The sequence below is a fragment of the Eublepharis macularius genome, chromosome 10 (assembly GCF_028583425.1).
Source record: "Eublepharis macularius isolate TG4126 chromosome 10, MPM_Emac_v1.0, whole genome shotgun sequence".
Lineage (NCBI taxonomy): Eukaryota > Metazoa > Chordata > Lepidosauria > Squamata > Eublepharidae > Eublepharis > Eublepharis macularius.
In genome coordinates this window covers 19,592,586-19,604,588 of record NC_072799.1, presented here as the reverse complement: position 1 = coordinate 19,604,588, position 12,003 = coordinate 19,592,586, and the positions used below count along the sequence as shown (strand labels likewise).

The window sequence follows — 12,003 nt, the reverse complement described above, 5'->3', positions numbered from 1 at the left end:
GGCCAGCCACAGCTCTCTCAGAGCTCTCTCAGCCCCACCTACCTCACAGGGTGTCTGTTGTAGTGAGAGGAAGGAAAGGTGATTGTAAGCCGCTATAAGACTCCTTCAGGTAGTGAAGGGTGGGGTATAAAGCCTTCTTCTTCTTCCCCATTTTCACAGCAGCTCCGTGCAGTAGGTTAGGCCTGAGGTCACTCAGTGAGTTTCATGTGGTGTGGAGGCTACAGTCTGGGCCTCTTCTATTTCAGACAGGCATCCTAATCATCCCTCCATACCAGCTCCCAGTGCTCAGAATTTTAATTTCAGAAGCTGTATGGACTTCACACATGAGTTCAACTTGATCTTGTCAACTCTTGCCACTTGCCTGCTTACTACTGTGGAGAAACTGTTACCACCAAAGGACCTTCTCCCTGACAGAAAAAAGAGGCCCACATGAGCCTCTACTACATTGGCTCAGTCAGGTAAATAAAGCAAGGCCCACTCTCTGATTTCTGTAGTATTTGCTTAAGGCTCTTGAAGATTACACCACCCTTGCAGAGTGTCCTGGTTCCAGAATGGAAATTGAAACTGATGTGGAAAGAACCCTCACCCAGCTGTTGAGGAAACCGAAGAAAAAGGTTGACAGACTGAAACTGAGAGCGAAACAAGTGACAAAAGGCACAGGTTGGACACTTGTCAGCTTCCCTCAAGTTTTGATGGGAAATGTAGGCAACTTGGCGGAATGTTGGACAAGTGACAGTTGAAAAGTCCATTGGACAGCAGTCAGAGAGCCAAGCTGCAAGACCAGGATGCCTACATTTCCCATCAAAACTTGAGGGAAGCTGACAAGTGCCTAACCTGTGCCTTTTGTCACTTGTAGTTCCGCTCTGAGGGAAAGCTTCACACATTGCAAACTGTCAACCCACTGGAGAGTTTTCTTTTGAAAAACCATAGCCGCTTTTTTAAACAAGAATAAGAAGGCATCCTCTCACTGAGGTAGAGCTGAGGTTGCTGCACAAAAGCTAGGGTTGCTGACAGTCTGGAAAAAATGGCCTGCTCCCTTAACAGATGCTTAATTTGTGGAAATGGGTAGTTAAAGCCTTTCCTAGAATAGAGCTAAATAACATCACTTGGAAGGTAACATTTCATTAAGACTCTATTAAAAAGACAATCAAAAAGAGTCCAGTAGCACCTTTAAGACTAACCAACTTTATTGTAGCATAAGCTTTCGAGAATCACAGTTCTCTTCGTCAGATGCATCTGATGAAGAGAACTGTGATTCTCGAAAGCTTATGCTACAATAAAGTTGGTTAGTCTTAAAGGTGCAACTGGACTCTTTTTGATTTTGCTACTACAGACTAACACAGCTAACTCCTCTGCATCTCTGACCTTAAAAAGACAAGACACTGGGTCAGATCAAGCCAGCTTTTTTGCTCTACCTTATTCAAGTCTCCTCCTTACTACTGCCTACATCCTATATAGCCTTTGTCCATTTATGTTCCAGTATCTCCAGCATAGCTTTTTTGAGTAGTCAAAGGGGATCCCCCTCCTCACTTTTTTCACCAACAGAAAAACTTGTTGAATTTTTCATTTTTTCCTTCAGGGTGTTGGTAACCCTGACAGTGGCCTCCAAGGAACCAATAAAGTATAAAAGTAAGTGTCCAATTTAGTTTCAGCCCCTTATCTAGCCTACCTCATAGGGTTGTTGTGTAGATAAAATAGAGGAATTGAGAACCAAGGACAAGGAAAATGTCACAGGTAGATTGATAGAGCCCCAGTGTTCTTCAGAATACGTTTTGAGAACCCTTCCTTAGCTCTTCCTTAGTTGCTTATCCTTCCTCCAAGGAGTTCAGGGCATCATACATGGTTCTTTCCCACCATTTTATCTTCACAACAACCCTGTGAGGCAGGTTAGGCTGAAAAAGAGTGACTGGAATACAGTCACCCTGTGAGCTTCACAACAGTGAGAATCTGAACCCAAGTTTCCCCATATGTAGTCCATACAACACTGACTCTCTATGGTCAACAGAGATGCTTTAGCACTGTACACTATGAGAAACCAATCAATTGAATTGAAGGCGCCTATGAAGCACTCACCCAAACAGAGCATCCCACTTATGCCTCTGCATGATTCCCTGACCTCCCCTCTTTCCAGTCAGCCTCTCATCCAGATATTGCTAAAGCAGAGGGGTAGCAAGATGACCTGCCTCTGCTAAAGAACTCCTGCTACATCTCTGCATGAGTCCCCAATCTGGACTTGCCCAGTTCTAATGAGGAAGCTTGGCTAGAATCATCTCTCACCCAGAAATGCAGAAATGTTGTTCCTGAGGAGGGTGAGTCATATTCTTGCTTTTGTGATAAAAACAAATCATGTCGAGTGTAAGATTTATGGGAGGACTACTAACTTTGGCTGCCAAGTGCCACTGCATCGTGAGACAGCAGGAGAAGAAGGGCACATGTTAGGGCGCAGTAGGGGCGGCACAGCGACTCCTACTGCCAGAACTGGCCACTAACATCACAGTCCACGTTAGCTGCCATTAGCCACTCGGCAAACACATGTCCATTCAGTGCTGAACTAGTGGCCGACATGCCTCCATTCCGGTAAGAGTGGGGATCCAGTGCTTACTGTGTGGGAACCCAGTAAGAGCACTGGGTCCCCACACAGTGGTCCATATTGGTGGGAGATGGCAGTCCTCCAGTGAACCCTACCTCAGAAGTCTGGGAAACGCTCTCAGTGCTCTTATCCAGAATGACCACCTGCCACCACTCACTTTCCTATGGCAAGAACTTCCCTAGCAAACTTATTTTCAAGCGGGTGACCTGGATAGCCCAGGTGAGCCTGATCTCAAAAGCTAAGCAGGGTTGACCTTGGTTGGTAATCGGATGGGAGACCTCCAACCAAGACCTAGGTTGTAGAGGCAGGCAATGGCAAACCACCTCTGATAGTCTCCTGCCATGAAAACCCTGCCAGGGGTTGCTGTAAGTCAGCGATGACTTGGGGGCACCACACATACACACAAGCTGTGTTAGTCTGCAGGAGAACAGCAAGATTCAAATCAGATATGACAACAATAATAACAACATTCGATTTATATACTGCCCTTCAGGACAACTTAATGCCCACTCAGAGCGGTTTACAAAGTATGTCATTATTATCCCCACAACAAAACACCCTGTGAGGTGGGTGGGAGCTTTGACTTTCCAAAGGTAAAATCTTATTGGGCTTTAAGGTGCTTTTAGACTCAAATGTTGCCGTTGGCGGTGGCAGAAAGTGCCATCAAGTTATAGCTGACTTATGGAGACCCCTAGTGGGGTTTTCAAGGCAATGGTTTGCCATTGCTTGCCTCTACAACTCTGTTCTTCCTTGGAGGTCTCCCATTCAATTACTAAGGCTTAGCTTCCGAGATCTGGCTTGCCTGGGCTATCCAGATCAAGGCCGAGCAAACCAACTGGCTCCCAAACCAGAAAGGCACAAGGAGCCCTCTAGAGGTGGAAAGCTGTGGCTCATAGCTAGAGCAGCTGCTTTGCACGCAGAAGGTCCCGAGTTCAACGTCCAGCATCTCCAGCTAGAAGGATCAGGTCCACCGGAGTCCCTGGAGAATTTCCGCCAGGCTGCCTCTGATCTAAAGTATCTTCATGTGACCCGCATGCCTACCTAGAAGTAGGTCCCACAACGCTTAGTGGCGCTTACTCCCGTCAATGCAAGTGGATTTACGGATCTACTCACTGGGTTTCCTAGCGGGACTTTGGCCGCTTCCCTCCTCTGCGCGATCCCAAACGACCACCGTCCCGTCGGTCTTCACCACAGCCAGGCAGCCGCGCTTACAGCTGATCTGGCGGATGGCTGCAGGGTCCTCTTGGAAGAAGGCAGCCTCGGGGAAGAGCAGCAAGGACGCGCCAGCCGAAGGCGAGCCCGCCGGTCTACTCGCCCTGCGCCCGGGCATGTTCCTTGGGCAGCTTTCTTACCGCGACCCCCCAACGCCACCGTCTTAGGCAAAGTCCTCTCCAGGGGATGCCAAATCGAAGAATCGATTGTAGCGCACGAAACTTGTCTGGCGGGCGAGGGAATACTTTGTAGCGCACGAAACTTGTCTGGCGGGCGCACGAAACTTGTCTGGCGGGCGAGGGAATACTTTGCAGAAACGTTGAAGTTGCGGTCTGGCGGCAAAGAGTTCGCCTCTAGAAAGTTCGCCTCTAGAAAGCTGTTGACATCGAGCGACAAGCTAGGACCAGGAGCAGCCCGCGGTTTCCTTTTGCTGGCTGTCTCGGTTTACTTTCGAAAGACAGCGCCGGTGGGCGGCTCTTCTGGGGAAATGGAAACTGCGATCGCCGACACATGATTTCTGCTGTCCGCGAAAGAAAAGGACCGGCGGCGCTGACGAAATCGGCTAGCCTGTTTGGAAAGGCAAGCGGGAGTGACTCCGCCTCCGTAATCTGCATATGCAAATCAGGCTGCACTCTCCATAGGGCAGAGTTTGGGGAGGGGAGGACGCTCAGCTGGGGATAAGTCTATGCCCCCCCCTCGCTCCAAAGCAGCCATTTCCTCCACGGGAATTGATCTCTCTAGTCTGGAGATCGGTTGTAATTCCGGGAAATCTCCGGGTACCCGACCTTCCCCTCCTTTGCTGCTAGCTGATGTTAGAACCCATTTCTACTAACTGCGGCTTTTTAACAGACCCTTTAATGTTTTCCTTTCAAAAGGAACATCCAGCAAGACGAGGAACTCTGAAGCCGGAGGAAGTGTGCCCTCTGCCTTGTATAACTTACTTATTTTTGCTGGTTTTGATTCAGGGTGTTGGGTTTTGCTTCGAACCCATGGAGCATCCTGCAACCTCAGTCTCCTGTACCTGAATTTAGCCTTCGAATGGGGCTGAATACAAGCTGCTCCTTTACACCATCAGACCTTTGGGTTTATCAAGGTCTGTGTTGTGTAGTGGCTTCTTTCCAGCATCTTAAATAGAACCTGTTCACATCGCCACCACTACTTGATCCTTCTGCCCGGAGATACTGAGGACAGAACCCGGTACCTTTTGCAAGTAACGTCTGCTCTACCACCAAATCATGTATTAATCCTAATTCTTCACCTGAAGAGAAAATGACAAGGGTCATGGGTCTCTTGTTTCCACCAATCCGGCTTCAGTTGATACCCCCCCCTTTGTTTACATCCAGCCTGATGAAGAGATCTGGAGAACTCGACAACTTGCATCATTTCCCCTTTTGTCTGCGACTCAAGAGTTGTATGTCATTGCCCTTCCCTGCCAAGTGTTACATACATCCATTTCCCTATATTTAATAAAGTACCTGCCTGTATCTGTGTTAAAGTGCCTTTAACCCAGCTACTCAATAATAAGCTTTTGTCTGGACTTCGAAATAACCAAGCAGTGATCCATTCAGTCTGTGTTCGGCATGCCTTGAAAGAGCGCTCTTTCCTTTAATCATTACCAGTGTGTGCTTATTTGGTGTAGTGGTTAAGAGCGGCAGGACTCTAATCTGGAGAGCCGGGTTTGATTCCCTGCTCCTCCATTTGAAGCGTGCTGGGTGACCTTAGGTCAGTCACAGCTTCTTGGAGCTCTCTCAGCCACACCCACCTCACAGGGTGATTGTTGTGAGGATAATAACAACATACTTTGTAAACTGCTCTGAGTGGGCATTAAGTTGTCCTGAAGAGCGGTATATAAATTGAATGTTGTTATTGTTTTTGTTTTCCTCCCGGAAGAGAAGATGGACTTCACTTGTCAGAAGTATAAGCTGATCAGGCTTTTGGAGAAGATTCAGAGCCTAGAGGAGAGGATCACCACCCTTCAGGAAATCAAGGAAGGGGAAGATTTTATTGAGAAGAGCCTGGGGGCTCTGCACAAGCATGAAGAAATAAGTCCAAAAGAAGAAGGAAGGGTTGATCTGCCTTCTGAGCCTCCTTTCAGTTCTGCAGTACAAACCTGAAGACATGGACGAAGGCGACAGTCTGGTCTACTGGAGCTCAAGAATCGTTTTGAGGTGCTTGAGATGGTGACGGAGAGAGAGCAGAAGAAGAACCACAAAAACCTGGAGGAGTGAAGAGGATATGGGGCCACACAGAAGTGGAAGAAAACGGAAGGTGGTGGTCATCGGGGACTCTCTGTTCAGGGGTATGGAGCGTCATGTGGACAAAATCGAGAGGGTGCAGAGAGCGACGAGGTTGATCAGGGGTCTGGAGACTGAGCCCTACGAGAAAAGGCTGAGGGCCTTGGGACTGTTAAGTTTGGAGGAGACTGAGGGGGGACATGATTGCTCTCTTTAAATATTTGAAAGGCTGTCATTTGGAGGAGGGCAAAGAGCTGTTCCATTTGGCAGCAGAGAATAGGACCCGAAGCAACGGGCTTAAATTACATGCAGAAAGGTACCAGCTGGATATTAGGAAAAACTTTTTCATGGTCAGAGTAGTTCAAAGGTGGAATCAGCTGCCTAGGGAGGTGGTGAGTTCCCCCTCACTGGCAGTTTTCAAGAAGAGGCTGGATGAATCTTTGTCAGGGATGCTTTAGGCTCATCCTGCATTGGGCAGGGGGTTGGACTAGAAGGTCTGTATGTCCCCTTCCAACTCTGTGATTATTATTATATACCGCCCTTCTGGACAGAATAATGTCCCACTCAAAATGGTGAACAAAGTCAGTGCTTTTATTATCCCCACAATACAGCTAGAGAGCCAGGGTTGAGAGGAGTGGCTTACCCAAGGCCACCTGCAGAATCCATGGCAGTTGTGGGAGCTGAACTAGCAGAGTGCTGATTTGCAGCCCAGCCACTTAACCACTATGCTACAGCAGAAACACCCATATACATTCCGAGAAGTCAGTGTGGCCCAGCTGATTACTATACACATGGTTATCTCAAATGCTCCCACTCACAAAGTTGCTCTGAGGCTAAAATACTGTATATACCACCGCATGTACCTTGGAATGACAATAAATAATCCATTATTTCATATAGCAATCAAGAAGCTGGCATGAAGAATATAAAGCAAGAGGTTTTATTAGAAGTAGCTTCTATCGGGCAGGCCATATAGACAATTTTTAAAAATCAATCTGCAAAGAGATCTGCACTGGTCTCCAAAAGCCACTCCCTGCATCAGTGTTAATATCTGCTGTTGCATAGTGGTTAAATGGTTGGGTTGCAAATCAGCACTCTGCTGGTTTGAATCCCACTACTACCATGAGCTCAGCAGACAGACTTGGGTAAGCCACTCCATCTCAGCTCTAGTTCCCCTGCTGTATTGTAGGGATAATAATAATGCTCTGAGTGTGGCACTAATCTGTCTAAAAGAATGGTATATAAGTGCAATTATTCTTATTGCATACCCTAATCTTTACAGATTACTTTCACTATACCTCTGTAACTTCCTATTGCATCTGCTTATCTTATTTCATCCTGCACTAGAAGTCTTACACTTTGCCTATCCAACTCCAGGAGGGAATGTCTCCCATTCATACTGAACAAAATAATTATTATGTGGGTTAGCTCTGGTTTTCGACCAGCCTCCCTTTCCCTCTTTTCTGTTGTGTATATAAATAGGAACAATGGATTTTCACTCCAATGAGTCTGATGAAGTGAGGTCAAAATCAGGAAAGCTTATGCTGTAATAAATGTGGGTAGTCTTCAATATATCACAGGACTCCTGTTTTATATTCCTGCATCAAACAAGTTAGCAGTAAGCCAGTAATTGCTTCAATTTCCTTCTTGCCTCCTGAATTTCACCTATCTGCCCCTTTTGTATGCTGCAACTGTTGCTTTGAGGGGAAGATTTCCCTCCCAAAGGGTGTATTGTCTGTACCAGAACTGAAGCAATTTTCTTAATAACTACTTTTAAAAACGATTTAGGCAGTAGCTAAAGTGACCATCAGCCCCTTCCCTAGCTCTGTAACACAAGGGCAGATAACACCCTTCACTGTAGAGGTGACATTGGCAGAGGGTTTCTTCATGGGGGGGGGCAGCAGGACAGGAGAGCAGATAATGGAGAGGCAAGATCACACATCAGTCACTGACCACTATGAAATCTGTACTCCAAATCAAGGTGGCTTCCACAGGAATATTTTGCTTCACGTTGGCTTCCTTGCAACACTGCTGTCTTTGAGATCATCCGCATGAGGTTGTCCTCTATCACTCTGTGATATTGCTGCAACCTTTTCCAAACCTGATTTGGCACCATATGTAGCACAGTGGCTAAGCAGTCAGGTTGCAAATCAGCACTCTGCTGGTTTGAATCCCACTACGGCCCTGAGCTTAGCAGGTAGCCTTGGGTGAGCTACTTGCTGAGTTGTGGATATAATAGTAACATTGTTCACTGTTATGAGTGGGGGACTAATCTGTCTAGAAGAACAGTCTATAAGCATAGTTATTTGTTAGGGAATTTTTAGGCCCTATTTTATAAAATCTTATTTTGAGCATACATTCTAGCTACCAACACACATAAATTTGTAAACAAGTAATAAAGCCTTGCTCTAAGTGTCACATTCCTTCTTCAAAGATACATATGCCTCCAGTGGATGAGACAAATCACTGAGCAATGTGTAAACATTTTTTTTGTTTTGGTTATTCTAATGAGATAAAGATTTCAACCTTGAGTGAATTCCTTCCCAAGGAAAATATCAGATACATGGCTCCAGCTTTTCAATTGTTTGTATAATTAATTTATCATTCAGACTTGTCAGATGTCATGTTCTCTGGGAAAATGCGTCATTTTGACAGGGTTTCATCCTAACCTCTGATCTTTTATTCTGTAAACAAATGGCAGTTATTCTGTAAATAAACAGTACTGAAGGGGATATAAGGCCCTCCAGTGCTACTGGTCTTTACACGTCTTCTCTAATGGAGAATGTGTCAAAACATAAAATAAAGTGCATTGAAAGTGCATTATCCAACGTGTGCGGAATCAGCCAGAATATGTCTAGGGTTATTCCATGCAAGAAATAAACCCATTTTTCCTCTGTAATTGTGTTTGGTGACTTGAAATATATATGGGTTAGTGGTAGTAGGGGACTTATAAAGTAGAAGCAGAGTACTCTTTTTAAAATTCCACTAACATTATTAAAGGTTGCAGTCAAAGCACTTTTGGACACTGTGTATGGAAGGAGCATATTTTTGTAGGTTACCCCCCCCCATCAACACCTGAAGCCATTCCACCATGACCCCACTATCCCGCTGGAGGGCTTCCTTTCAAGCTTTAAAAAAAATATTGTTTTAATGTTGTCATGCACAGTAATGTTACAGAGATCTATTCCAATAATGTACTAGTTCCCAGCTTTCATTTAAGTAATAAAGTAAGTTTTTCAAAAGAGTACGTTTCCAGCCCTTTTCATTGCAGACACAGAAGGGAAAAGGTACAGGATGTACATTCTTCCTTCTAATTCTGCTGCTGAAAGAGCTGGAAAGTTACTTTTAAAAAGAAAGCTAGAAACTCATACATTGTGGGAATAAATAATTGCAATGTTACAATGCTATAATGATCTACCTATTACTTTTTTTAAGCCTGAGAGAAAAGCCCTGTAGAGGTACAGGAGAATGGGAGCCATGGAGAGGATGAGGCAAGAAAAGTGCAGAGAAAACTTCTGTGTGGACACTCCATTGCCACTACGTGTGGAAGTGCCCCAAGTGAGACAGACAACAGTATAAACTTCCCACCAGAAATATATGATGCTTCTGCAATGGAAGCGGTAAAAATGGCCATAAAACAATTTCTTTTAAAAATGGTGTGACAGTAAGGAACACATAGGAATTCAATTGTCGGGGACAGCATTGTCTGGATTCTTAGTCAGAAATAACCAAATGAATCAAGGGGGACCATACTGAAGAAACAGGTCACTGAGAACCTATTGGGTACAAACTGGAATTCTTTAATTTCAAGTTACATAGTAAAAGAGGCTACAGCTAAGGGAAATAAACTATGCTTCAGGAACAACTAAGTGGAAAATCATTGATAATCAACTGATTTAAACCTCATGAAAAGGCTTGTATGTTTCCTTAAATTTCTCAACAATGAAAGAGAAACTAAGCTACCAAATTTTCATTCCCAAGCTCCTGTCTATGTTGTTGTTGTTGTCGTTGAATCAGCAATTTCAATATTTGCCAAAGCCCGAATTGTTCTCAATAGCCCGTAGAAGTTTCTCCTTTAGTTTTCCTGTTGCGGAATAAGGAGGTAGGAGGAGAATATGATAGCAGGTCTGGGCTTCAGGGATATGTTCTTCTGAAAGCGCCTTATGCGAGTGAATAGTTAGCTTCATGGACTCCATTCCTGTTATAGGGACCCGGTCACTTCCTGTGACAAATACTGAAGGAGAAAGACACGGATTCGGTGATTCTTGTGTATCAAGTCAGAAACTACTGACACCGTTTCAAGTGTCATGAATACAGTTTGCCCAAGGGTAATATAAACTACAATGGTGTACAGTGTACACTGTGTGAGCCAGATATTGCCACACAATCTATACAAACGAAGTAGAGGAATGAAATATCCACACTGGTGAAGCCCCTGGCATGGCGTTTTCTATTTCCACCCCTCCCCCCCCCAACACACACTTTCCCCAATGAAAAGGGATCACACCCCAAGGAAAAAGCTCCTGTTAACACTTTGGATGCATGCAAAAGTCAGAGAGGCCACAAGCAAGCAGAGTGCTTTGGAAGGCATGATATGGGACTCCTCAGAACAAATGCCATATAGTACACAGCAATATCCAACAATCTAAAGACATCTGACTATCATTTTAAGAGAGCCAATACCTGTCCGATTGTCGGATTACGACTGGCAAGCCCCGGGTTAAAACTGTCAGTTGCTTCAGCCGTGACCCTTTCTGAGTGAGTGACTGGGCAAATTACTCTCTTTCAATCCAATCTACCTCCAAGGGTGGTTGTGAGGATAAAATGGAGTAGCAGCTTGCCAGCAGTAATAGTGATTCCAAAGTTGGCCAAATTATTAGGACAATATCGCCCTATTCATACTGAGAGATTAAGTGAGGTAATCTTGTGGAATTCCAAACACGTCCTCTGTTGAGAGAGACATTCGCAGAAGTTTGGTCTAAAAGAGACTGATTTACTTCATGAACTTTGGGAGGGCACTAAAGTGGCAGCTTACAAATTTGATACTTGTTTATGTGGCGTAGTGTGGTTAGAATATCAGAGTTTGGCAGGGGAAACCCAAGGCCAAATTTCAACTCTGTGATGAAGCTTTTTCAGTGATTTTGGGTCAGTCGTTATTGTTCAGCCTTACAATCTGTGAGGTTGGTTAGGAGGATAAAACGGGGTGGGGGAACCCTGAACTTTGTGGAGAAAGGGCAAGATTTTTTAAAAACCCTATCAACACTTACATAGGAAGCCTTTTTTGTCAGCTAAAGTTAGCTCATGGAAAACCTTCCAGAACTTTGTTATGGTAGGGTGAGTCGGATTGTATATTCCCCAGTAAACAGCATTCTTGAAAAGAAAAAAATGTGAAAGATGTGTGAGTAAAAATTGAGTAGATGTAATAAAGCGTAATCCTGGTGAAGGTGGTAGCCACATCTCTGCACCAACCTTTTCATAGACATCCCAGTCGTAATTTGCATTCCCAATGGCCACTTCCATCAACTCTTGGGGTTCAAAGAAGCCAATGACTCGTTTGTCAAGGACCTTATAAAATCCCCTCTTGAACTCCTCAAAAACTCCTTCCACGGATCTGTTGAAGATATAATCTACATACCTGCTGACAAAGTCCTTCCTTTGAAGAAATAAATAGAAATCGGTATTGATGTGTGGTTTATCTCCCAAGAAAAAAAGGCTAGTACAGCTGGTTTCTGAGAAACTAAGTCTTGTTTCTTAAATGAAAACTTCAGTTTCTGTGAATCAATCAAGACCTCCTGGAAAAGTCACAGACCGGTATGACCCTCATCACTTATCAGCTAGAAGAAGAATATGTCAAAGTGCTACAAGATTCCTGCTGACTTTTAGACTAAAAAGGTAGGTAAAATGTGTCACAATGCAAAATTTATCAGTGGCCTTGAACATCTGTTGGAGGAAAGGTAGTATTGGTGT

At 44.7% G+C, this 12,003-nt stretch overlaps 2 protein-coding genes across 2 annotated transcripts in view; both read right to left on the bottom strand.

Moving 5' to 3' along the window:
* The window catches only part of LOC129337022 (probable E3 ubiquitin-protein ligase HERC4), a 58,046-nt gene extending 53,731 nt beyond the window's left edge, over positions 1–4,315 (bottom strand). The window contains exon 1 of the mRNA XM_054990469.1: positions 3,704–4,315. Coding sequence (XP_054846444.1) covers positions 3,704–3,920 — 217 coding nt within the window. The 5' untranslated portion in view covers positions 3,921–4,315. The remainder of the gene's footprint in view (positions 1–3,703) is intronic.
* A 5,500-nt stretch (positions 4,316–9,815) lies between these two features.
* LOC129337026 (probable E3 ubiquitin-protein ligase HERC6) overlaps positions 9,816–12,003 on the bottom strand; it is a 47,178-nt gene continuing 44,990 nt past the window's right edge. The window contains 3 exon segments of the mRNA XM_054990472.1: positions 9,816–10,270; positions 11,304–11,406; positions 11,506–11,689. Of these exon segments, the coding sequence (XP_054846447.1) occupies positions 10,059–10,270; positions 11,304–11,406; positions 11,506–11,689 (499 nt within the window). The 3' untranslated portion in view covers positions 9,816–10,058.